We start from the raw sequence: 10617 nt of genomic DNA on the forward strand, positions 1-10617 counted from the left end.
GTCTTCACAATCAATGAACAGTTACTCAAAACATACTAGACACTGCATTAAAATGTATTTGTAATGAACTTCCTTATTAGGGACGTAAGGGTTAAGAGCTTCCAGTAAACAATGCTTTGAGTCTCCAGAATCAACGGGCTAATGCTAGCTTACTTCCACTCTGTTTGGATATGACGTTTTGTTATCAACATATATTCCTGCAGTTACTCGTGAGCAAGCAAAAACAAAAGGTGTTTTCACCCGTATCCAAAACCTGAAACCACCACTGGGCATGACTTGTGCAGTGTTGCATATGGTGGATTTTAAACTGGAAATATTCAAATCAATTCATTGTACTTAATGAGTAAGGTGCTAATAATAGAAAGTAAAAAAAAAAAAATGTTTGTAACTCTTAAGTTCCAGTAGTTGTAGTTGTAGTTTTCCTGCTGTTCGGGGATTTTAAAGGTGTGTTTCTGTGTGGGTGTGTGCATTCTTGAGTGGCTTTGCTAATGACAGGGACAGGCCTTGACTTGAACACTGTCCGACGAGTGGGTGTGTCCATGCAGGGAGGTAAACTCAGTCCAGACCTGTTCACCTTGTTTGCTGCTTCAGCAAGCCCACATACCTTCAGACAGCATACTGCAACATTCTCAGGGTGGTTTCTCTCTGAAAACCTCAGTTTTTGTCCACGTCGGTGTTTTGCTTTTGGAATAGCAGACATGTTGACGGTGTACATGGCCAGTGTGAGCGGTTCTCTGGAGGTACAGTATCCAGTCTTTGTTTTTTTCCATTATTATTTTTGCAGCAGAAAGTACAGTGAGGCACGGTGTTCACTGTTTTTTGCATGTGTAGACAATCTCAAACCACTGCATGGGCACACTCGACCACTACTGACTGATGAAATGCTTTTCTTTCCAGATGAAGAAAAATCAAGAACGGATCATCTCTGTCCTCACTTCAAAGAAAATCGCCTTCAAACAAGTGGACATTACGCAGAACTCTGAGGACAAGACTTTAATGAGGAAGAAGGCAAACAATCCAACTGCACTTCCTCCACAGATATTCAACGGAGATGCATACTGTGGAGTAAGTTTTTATTAATCCTGTAACAGTGATAAGAGTTAGGAAGAATGAGGTGAATTTAAAAAAAAGATTTAAATGTGAAGGTTTGCCACATGCACCGCACTTAATAAATCCTTGCAGCACAGTAGGGTGTGGACATACGGACTAAATAAATATTTGCTGTATGAATCATCCTTGTGGCTTCACAGACACTACTATAATTCTAAAAGAAAATAGCCCACAAAGAAGAACCAGTTCTCATTTTATTTTGGAATTCCACAGATATTATTTTCTGCCATAGCTTTTGATCTGTTCGTGATGCGTTACACATGAATCAAATGGTTGAATTACCTCCTCAGCAGTAGCAGTTCTTGTCTGAATGGCACCTTATGCAAGCTTCTCTTTCTATCACCCCAAACTTGTACTGCAGCACAGTGTGTGAAAACTTCCAAGTTGCATGCACATGCATAATAACAACAATATAAAATGTGTAATGTAAATGCAAAGGACAGATAAATACGATGTTTAAATATATATATAGGGTGCACGACTTCAACTACCCACATGGCCCATTTCACATGACAAGATAAGACTCTTACCCAGTACAAACTCATAGGGGGTCAATGAAACATTTTTATTATAATAAGATGAATCCAGTTGTGTAAAACCACATCGGTGTGTTTTAAGGAGTTGAAACTTGTCAAGTTTCAACTTGTCAAGCGCACTGCAGTCTTGCTCCAATGTGTTTTGGGGCAAGACTCCAAATCACATTTCTTTCCGGCTTGTTTTTTTTTTTCACTTAGCATGGAATAAAGTTTCCACAAATAGTCCAACAGTACAGTATTTGCACCCACACACAACCTTCAAATTTTGTACAATCAGACTTCATTATTAACTAAACCATAACTGATGTTCTTGATCTTCCATAAAATTGTTCTCAGAGAAATAAAAGCACCCAAGAGTCGGAATTGATTAAACATTTTTTGTTTAAAGAAAAAAAAAAGTAACTTAGTCTTATTTTTCTCATCCCTTAAACTTGCTTTTGCAAGAAATGTAGTTTGAAAGAAAACAGCTTTGGTGGAGTAGTCTAGCAAAATAAAAGTCTAACATTTTTATTTATCCAAATATGCTCACAGAACTCAGAAATTAATGAAAAATGTTTGTGTGAATCCTTTCAGCTGATAACTGTGATGCACTTGTTACCAGTAGTCGTGTAGAAAATTGCTTTAATAAATATGAAACATTGTATACAAGCTATTAGGAGATATTAGGAGAGTATGCTAGTACGTCACATTCTTCTTCCTGTGCTGTAAACAATGAAATAACTTGCAACCATCTGTCTTTATGTTTTTTCTCTTGATTCTGTCATCTCAAACTAAACTTTTGATCAGCACTTTTTTTTTCCCTTTTCTCCCCAGGACATTGATGCATTCAATGAAGCGATTGAGAATGAAGAACTTGAGAAGTTCCTCAAGCTATAAAGGGAATACTCAGCATCAATGTGGGACTTTTGGGAATATACTAATGGAATTAGCTGCACAAACTATTATGAAATAATATCTTTTTGCTCATCTATGTGCCATACGGTGTGCTTTATTGCTTCAAGATGCCAAGATGGGTAGTCTTTTGAAAAAAACATACGGGTTTTTGGGGTAGCAGCACATTTTTGAATGTTGTAAAAGTGAAATAAAGTGTCTCCAAACTGTTTGATTTATGTGTTATGCTCATTTATGTTTGTAGTTATTTCTTACTTCAGTCATATAATTTCACTCTACAGTAATCAGCCAACATTACAAGGCATTATTTACAACCTTTTGAGCAACAGAACTACAAAAGGTGAGGGAGATGTTCTGTTTTGAACACATTTTTTAAAACTTACTTAAAACATGCCAAAAAGCTTAAAGGAAACTTGGTTTTTATTGAATTTATTAAAAATGTAATTGTTAAATATAAAAATGTTTTTAAGTACTTTTTTTCAATACTTTCAGCCTACTGAAAGAAGAAAGACAAACATTCTGGAGATTTTATAACGACATTTTTACGAATGTCAGATGAAATGTTTTCACAATTGAATAGAATGTTTTCTAAAATTTGCAAATAATTATTGAAAAAAGACGAGAAAAAAATGCTCTTAACAGAAAGTACAACAAGCAAACATATTCCATGCTTTTGTATTGTTCCAGAACGAGCCTGCTGATCAAACCCATTCAGTAACGGGAAGTGACTCACATTTGGTACATGACCCTTAATGATGCAGTTTTGACATATCTAATAAATATAAAATCATTGCTTTAAAGCAACATGTAGAGTAAAGAGAGAGGGGCAATGGTTAATGATCAGTTTGGAAGTACAGAGAAAGTCGGTCAATATTGATGAACAGAGCCAAATGATGCGGATCACAAAAAGATTCGGAATTCCCATCATCACCCTGCCGGTATTAAACCAATGTCGCAGCTTTATGACGTCCTCTTTACCCGCTACCCGAGAGGAGGATTTGGTGCGTTTGACTCACTGCTGACACAATCTGCACAAATAATCAAACATCTTAAGTTTTTATTGAATCAGACCTTACTGTTTATGATGAATAATAACTCTACTTTTATGTCTCCAATATATTGCAGAACTTTAAGTTCGCCATCCATCGCAAATCTACAATGGCCGAGGAAGGGTGAGCATGACGCTGCTTTCAGCTAACCAGTGCGTTTGGAAATGGAGAATATAAGTAGTTGGACTCATAAGACCCGACTATTAAACAATAAGGAGATGTATAGCTAAAGCTTTGAGAAGCTGCGTGTATTCTCATAGGTTTAAAGCTTCGAATGACGCTTGGCACAAGCTACGAGGCTGGCAAAGCTGAGATGTACATTCAGAATTACATACAAGTCTGATGGGATCTGTTTGAAAAGAATGACTTAAATGCGGATACAAGGTTTACAGAGGGAGGTATTTAAGATTAGGGTGCCTTTAAATTAACCCTCTATGAACAAATGAAGTTGCAATCCATAAACAATAAGGGGACAGATGGGTGGATACTCGTTATGCGACTTACTGGATATTCATTCATAATCATAAAACTGTTTTTCATACTCTGCCCGTTACGATAACAAATGTTGCTGGGTGATAAATTGTCCCAGAAGATTTTGGAATCATTCCGGGATTGTATTTGTTGCTGCTGTTACGCCAGGATTCTCTCTCAAAAAAAAAAATCAGTCTTAATTGGTTTTTATCCTGGTAAAAAACAAAACAAAACACGATACCATTGTTGTTTTACCACTAGTACAGTGGTAATGGCATAACAATGCAAGTTCAACATTTAAACACTAAATAATTCTAGTGAATGTTTAACACTGGAACTGGAAGACATTTTAAATATCCAAGCAAAGCAGAAACAACAAATACAAATTGGGAAGTCTCTCTAAATAACTTTTGATGGAGAGAAAGAATGAAGAGTGTTTTTAATTTATCATAGAATGAATTGACTTATTGGGTCTTGTGAGGCCGTATCGGGTGACTTTTAACAGCACTTGCTGTAATCCTACAACAAATGATGGAGTTAACATTGTGACATTTGCTTCATCTTATACAAGAAGCACAGCTAGCTTTACAAACAAAATCTGTGTGTGTAGTGTACTGTCTCTTCTTTATTTGAAACGCATCACTGGGACTGGAAGTGTAAACGGTGCACCTAGTGTTTGCCAAAAAAAAGAAAAAAAATCATTTTCTGAGATTTGACTGACCTGTCGACAGGCTGTCCATCTAAATGAAAATTAATCCACGTTTAATTTCTTGTTCCTTCTGTAATTAGCGTAGATTATTTTTGCTTTTTATGTTCTGATGGCTGTAAGCTAACTGTAAATAGGAAAAACAAATAAAATGTGCTCCAGTGCCAGCGTTTAAGGTCCAGTGGGTCTTAAGACTTAAGCTTTTCTGAGCTCTGCTTAAGTGATGATTCAGTTCTTTGTCGGATACCCCTTCACTCTACAATGAGTGAGATTTTCCGTCTGATGTGCTAGAAGCTCAGTAACGCGCAAATTTCTCAAACGTGAAGTTGAAGATACTTTAAAAAAAAACAAAAAAAAAAGCTTTCTTCTTCTTGATAGCACTGCTGCCGGAGGTGTGATGGATGTCAACACCGCTCTCCCCGAAGTGCTGAAGACCGCACTCATCCACGACGGCCTTGCACGTGGAATCCGTGAGGCTGCCAAGGCTCTGGACAAGTGAGTGGAAACGCCTTAGGAAATGGCACAAAAAAAATTCTGTATCAGCCTACTTAAAAAAAAAAAAAAGATTATCCTAAAACCTTAAGCCATGTCATAAAAACAATGCTTGGATAGAATGTGTAAGCAGGGGTGTTGTAGCTTGGCTTTTCCAGAGCTGACAGTGAAGGTCAGATATCCAAAGAAAAGTTTTATTTGCTGAAGCGTGGCAGATATTTCAGATGGTAGAGTTTAAGGAATTGTGCTGCTGTATCAGTGATGATAACTTGGCTCCCTCTACTGAACTTTGTGAGGAGATTGCCTCTGTTACCCAAATTCTGTCTGAGATGCAGTCCAGCACACAGCGTGTAGTTACATCTCATCCTGCCAGGATTTGATCGCACAAAAGTGTTTCTGTCACAGAAAATCGTGGGACCTCTATCAATCAGTGACGAGCCTGTTTCAGGCTGTTTTGCTCCAATTACATTTGCTTTGATATTCCTTCATGCCCCCACCCTCCTTTGGCAAAGAACTACATTTAACCTGGCACTTGACTTAATGTAATGTTTTGATTGTTGATTCTATGTTGCATGGCTTTGTGTTTTTGTTTAGGATGCAAAGCACTTTGAAATGCCTTGCTGCTGAAATGTGCTATACAAATAAAATTTGATTGATTAATCTAGAATTTTCTGACAAGACTTTTGCTCTTTAGTGCTGCAATGATTAGCTGCTTTTGTTCTTTTCCTAACATGGAAAGTGTTGTCACCCCATGTCATATGTGCCATTTTTGTTTTTATGCCTTCTTACATCTTAGTAATACTCTTCTGCTTTTTGCAGACGTCAGGCCCATCTCTGCGTTCTGGCTGCCAACTGTGACGAGCCCATGTACGTCAAGCTGGTGGAGGCCCTGTGCGCCGAACATCAGATCAACCTGATCAAGGTAAGCGATTGGTTTATCGAGGCAGATGTTGGATTCTTCCATGTTTTGTGAAAGGTACTTCTGTGTCAGTGATGACAACTTGGCTCCCTCTACTGAACCCTGTGAGGAGATTGCCTTTGTTACCCAATTTTGATCTGAGATGCAGTCCAGTACACATGGCTTTTATTTCATCATTACTTGGATTTCTTTGTACAATATGGAAACCGATAAGCTGACGTTTATTCCCGTCGTGTGACTATGTCGCCATTTATTATTTCGTAGGTTGACGACAACAAGAAGCTCGGCGAGTGGGTCGGACTTTGCAAGATCGACCGCGAAGGAAAACCCCGCAAGGTGGTGGGCTGCAGCTGCGTTGTCGTCAAGGTAAAGGCTTGGTTTCTTTGTTGATGAAAAAGGAGTTCTTTGCTTAAATTTGTGTGTAAAGTATTGTTAAGCCTACGAGTGTAAAGATCTAGCGTATTGTAAAGTCCAGAAGGCATTAGATGAGGTCAGCCAGTCAAGTGAAGGTGCTGTGCATTATGCTATGCAGCTGTCTGATTACTGGCGAGATAAAAGCCACAGTACGAGCCCCATCATCTCGCTGTGATATCTGGGGTCCCTTTAAATGGCGACATGCGCTGTACGATGCAGCAGTACTGTTAACGTCTCGTGTATGCCTGCAGCTGTTGAAGCTTAATTCACCGTGGAAATGCAACACCAACTTAGTTCTTGTTTTCTGTGCAGGATTACGGCAAAGAGTCTCAAGCCAAGGATGTGATTGAAGAATACTTCAAATCCAAGAAGTGAGATGTTAATAAAATGTGGAAATGAATTTGCCTCTGGTGTTTTACTTCCAACTCTTCTTGGCACTTACAGACTGGTTGCTGTATGTCAAGCATCGTCTACATAGAACTGCACTGGATCCATGTCCAGGGTTACATGCTCTGATCATAATTCAAAGATCTTACTTTGAAATGCTTATTACATTATTGAGGGTGTCGTGTTTTGTCACTTGAATGCTGTTGTGTTGCTTAGGAAAGGAGGCATTCAGAATCACAAATTTAAAAAAAGAAACCAGACCCAGAGATCAAATCCTTACAATTTAATTTCTGACAAAACCCAAAACATCCACTGTCCTTGAAATTTATTGGAAATAATTTACATAAGTTTTTACCACAGATTGCATTTTTAATAGCAAGTTAACCGCCAGGAAGAAAACCTTAGAAAAACATGTCCCCCATTATACATTATGGACTCTACAGAGATTCCTTCAGATTAATAATTTTCAGGGGAAGGTACATCCAGGTGAGACGTCTTCCTTTCGCTCTGTGTGCTGGGAAAAAAAAAAGGGATCTTGAACAGGAACATCCCAGGAAGTCTTCATCCTTGGGTTTCCAGTTAAGCTGCATGAACAAAACTTCACTTTTTTAATTTTTTTTTTACATATATAGATCCATAGCAGGAGGGCTGAACAGGGCTTCCTTATCACCTTCAACTTAAGACTGTTTAGAGTTCATCAATCCAGACGTTCAAAAAGACAGGAGAAAGAGAGATCAAACCATTGCAGTCTAACGTGTTCTTAAATAGTTGTACAAAAGAAGGCTGCTTGTTTCCATCAACATTGCATGAGTCCATTTCGCCGTGGTAGTTTACAGGTATTCGAACTCCAGTGCTTGGTGTAATGCCAGCAGGTCAGAGTGACTGGATATCCTCCAGAAAGGCATGTTGTGCTGTGAAGCAGACGCACAAGGTTAAAACCAGAAGCCGTTTCCATGGCTGCTTACCACCACCTCAACTCATGCAAGCTACGCTACTGTAGCTTGGAGCTGCTTGCTATGCGATGGCACCACAAACAAAAACCCATGCAGCACTAACATTAGTGGGAAATGTGCTTGTCACCTTCTGCTCGGGGAGTTACTCGAAACTAGTTTTGACGGATGGCGAGGAGCCAGAAATATTAACGCGAATGTATAACTTAAAATAATTTTGTATTTTTCTGTGCTGCACTCTAAAACTTAAACTTTTATGGCTCGCTTGCTGCTTTTGATGGTTAAGGCTGACAAAATAAATTGATGTGCTGCTTCAGAAAGGAACTAAAATTCTGAAATCTGTGCTTTTAACGGTGCATAAACATTTTAATTAGAAATTCAATATTTAATAAGACATAGAGATCAATGCATCATTGAAATTATACATTTATTGGATGCATTTTCTATTTTATTTAAATTGACACTGTTTATTTAATAACTTGAGTATTGAATGGTCAGGGTATGCCCTATAAGATGGTTGATTCCTTCACCTAATAGGAAACAGAAATCATACTAGCTTCTGTTCTCAAGCATAAAATCCAGCAAATAACACAATCCTACAGGTATTTTTTTAAAAACCTATAAGCACTATACATTAAAGTTTTATGCTCATTAGAGGCTTTTAGCTTTCAGCAACTGAGTGGAAACCAAATCTTGACTGCACACGACTTCATGTTGAAAACAGAACCACTGAATTTCCAAGACACTGGAAACTGTGGGAGTGTCTTAATTCTAACTTTAAAAAAAAAAAGAGAAGTGACAAGAAAACAACCCGGTCTTTAAAACAATCCCAGCTCCAAGCATCACAAATAAAATCTCAAGCTGGATGGATTTTTATTCAAAAAAGAAAACATCTCTAATTTAACTAGAGTAAACCAGTACTAACAAAATGGGTTGTTTTTTTTTACTAGTAATTCCTTATTGTGGTAAATTACAGCAGAAGTCAAACGCATTACATCACTGGAACAAAAGCAGCATAAACACGCATGTTCAAAGCTTGGCTGCTGTGTATACTTGGGCAGGCGGTCACTTAAATTTTGACCAGAAACATGTTCCAAAACGTTAACTTAAAAATATAGTTTGTGACGCTACAAGCACCGGGCAGTGGTCGGCACGTTCACGGTACGACATCGATTAAAACGCCATGGTGTTTTAATCCTGAACATACACTCAGAACATTCATGATCTGAAAGTTTTTACTTAAAGAAGCAACATTTATTTCTACAGCTGCAGTTAAGATATTCCCAATCTTTATCATCACGTGATGAATGTTAGAGTTAAGAAACAATATAAACGAGTACATTTTTTACTTTTCTTACGTTGATAAAATAACACAAGTTTGAGAAGTTTTTGGTTTATTCCAGCGCATTCGCAGATGTGAGTAGGTTGCATTCTCGTTTCAAAATGAAAAAGCTGTAGATTTTGCCAGTTGCTTCGTACGCCAGTTGCCTAACTGCAATTAGCAAAACCAGGCTGTAGCAATGCGTTTCTCTGTATGTTTTGCCTTTAAGCACAATGACGCAAACAAGTAATTTAGTAATAAATTGAATTACTTGTCTGTTCAGGCCTGCTTGGTAAACTCTTAACTTCATTGGACGTGCTTGCATTTCTGACTCGTGTTGCTTTTAAGACTGTAAACCAGTTTCTTGCCGAAAGCGCCAAAGCATACTCAATTAGCCAAGCTTTGCTCTTCAGTATTCACTCTTTAACAGTTGCAATGAAGTTATCCCAGCACACTGTCAAACAAAGAAGCCAGTCGACCAGAGAAAGTCAGAGACCAACACAAAAACCGCTGCAGCAAAGAAAGGCAGGTTTTGTCCAATCAGCTCACGCTGTGCAGAGTTGGCGGATTGGAGGGAGCACGCGGTAAGGTTGCGGTTCCATTACCTTTTTGGCCGCCTGTTCCTCTTCCACACCGTCCCCAATTACAACATACACTACTTTCCTGCCAAACCTTTGCATTATGCGCTCAAAGCAACTCTCTTTTCCTGCAAAAAACAAATGAACAAGGGGGAAGGAAGGAGGGTAACATGGTCAGAGGGGTCAAAGCTCAGAAGCTGTTTGTTTACCTGGCTGGCGGCATGCTCTTCATCCTTCCCATCGCCAATCACAACATATGTAATGTTAGTGCCAAAGCGGGAGACTATACGCTCAAAACAGCTCTCTTTGCCTGGAGACAAACAGACGGCTTTCACAGGTTTTTCATTTGTTTAGATAGATGTAAAAAGAAACACAGGAAGGATGCATCCAGATACATAGATTAAAGAAAAGCGTCTTTTTTTCATACGATGCTGTTTTTTTGGGGGGTTTTTTATCAATTAGGAAACATAAAAATTAGCAACTGAACACACCGGTACTGGGTTTTAGCTGACTTCACCGTGATTTTGTCACTCATCTTTGGAATTTATACCTTAATTAACAGAATGAACATCCAGTGTGGAATTATTGCCTTATTTACACAACTTTTCTTCTTCAGTCTCGTCTCACCGTCATATTATTTTTGCTTTTTCCCCAAATTATTTTCTACTCTTCTTATTTTCTCTCCACTTAAAAATATTCATCTTGGGGTTTTGTTTAGCCTTCTCACTCAAAGAAAGTGTAGATTATTAAACTCTGTACTCGTCTCCTTTGAACTCTCTCTCTCTCTCTCTCT

The 10617-nt window shown here is 38.4% G+C and overlaps 3 protein-coding genes across 7 annotated transcripts in view; 2 read left to right on the forward strand and 1 right to left on the reverse strand.

Annotated features, from left to right (window-relative positions):
• Positions 1-576: 576 nt before the first annotated feature.
• LOC103457658 (SH3 domain-binding glutamic acid-rich-like protein 3) lies at positions 577-2751 on the forward strand. Its single transcript, XM_008397950.2, has 3 exons — positions 577-740; positions 898-1065; positions 2460-2751. Exons 1-3 carry the CDS (start codon positions 699-701, stop codon positions 2520-2522), a joined length of 273 nt encoding a protein of 90 aa, XP_008396172.2. The 5' UTR covers positions 577-698; the 3' UTR covers positions 2523-2751.
• Positions 2752-3479: 728 nt separating this feature from the next.
• Positions 3480-6988, forward strand: rps12 (ribosomal protein S12). The gene is made up of 6 exons (XM_008397951.2): positions 3480-3538; positions 3663-3709; positions 5142-5258; positions 6075-6177; positions 6439-6540; positions 6901-6988. The coding sequence occupies exons 1-6, from the start codon at positions 3500-3502 to the stop codon at positions 6961-6963; spliced, it is 471 nt and encodes a 156-aa protein (XP_008396173.2). The 5' UTR covers positions 3480-3499; the 3' UTR covers positions 6964-6988.
• A 255-nt stretch (positions 6989-7243) lies between these two features.
• Positions 7244-10617, reverse strand: part of eya4 (EYA transcriptional coactivator and phosphatase 4) — a 48934-nt gene continuing 45560 nt past the window's right edge. For 3 of the 5 annotated variants that reach the window (XM_008397952.2, XM_008397954.2, XM_008397955.2), the window contains 2 exons: positions 9852-9952; positions 7244-7886 (listed from right to left, as the gene is read on the reverse strand). In XM_008397952.2, coding sequence (XP_008396174.1) covers positions 7806-7886; positions 9852-9952 — 182 coding nt within the window. In that variant the 3' untranslated portion in view covers positions 7244-7805. Of the gene's footprint in view, positions 7887-9851; positions 9953-10033; positions 10135-10617 lie in introns of all 5 variants that reach the window. The other 2 variants (XR_532460.2, XM_008397953.2) reach the window with 2 other exon arrangements.

Source organism: Poecilia reticulata, linkage group LG21 (genome assembly GCF_000633615.1).
Source record: "Poecilia reticulata strain Guanapo linkage group LG21, Guppy_female_1.0+MT, whole genome shotgun sequence".
Lineage (NCBI taxonomy): Eukaryota > Metazoa > Chordata > Actinopteri > Cyprinodontiformes > Poeciliidae > Poecilia > Poecilia reticulata.

What these genes read in the sequence shown, in the direction of transcription:
- LOC103457658 (XM_008397950.2), top strand. Translation starts at nt 699, where the DNA reads ATGTTGACGGTGTACATGGCCAGTGTGAGCGGTTCTCTGGAG. An exon ending in GTGTGAGCGGTTCTCTGGAG is followed by an intron (nt 741 to 897) that starts GTACAGTATCCA and finishes TTTTCTTTCCAG; the next exon opens with ATGAAGAAAAATCAAGAACG. An exon ending in ACGGAGATGCATACTGTGGA is followed by an intron (nt 1,066 to 2,459) that starts GTAAGTTTTTAT and finishes TTTTCTCCCCAG; the next exon opens with GACATTGATGCATTCAATGA.
- rps12 (XM_008397951.2), top strand. Translation starts at nt 3,500, where the DNA reads ATGACGTCCTCTTTACCCGCTACCCGAGAGGAGGATTTG. An exon ending in TCTACAATGGCCGAGGAAGG is followed by an intron (nt 3,710 to 5,141) that starts GTGAGCATGACG and finishes TCTTCTTGATAG; the next exon opens with CACTGCTGCCGGAGGTGTGA. An exon ending in ATCAGATCAACCTGATCAAG is followed by an intron (nt 6,178 to 6,438) that starts GTAAGCGATTGG and finishes ATTATTTCGTAG; the next exon opens with GTTGACGACAACAAGAAGCT.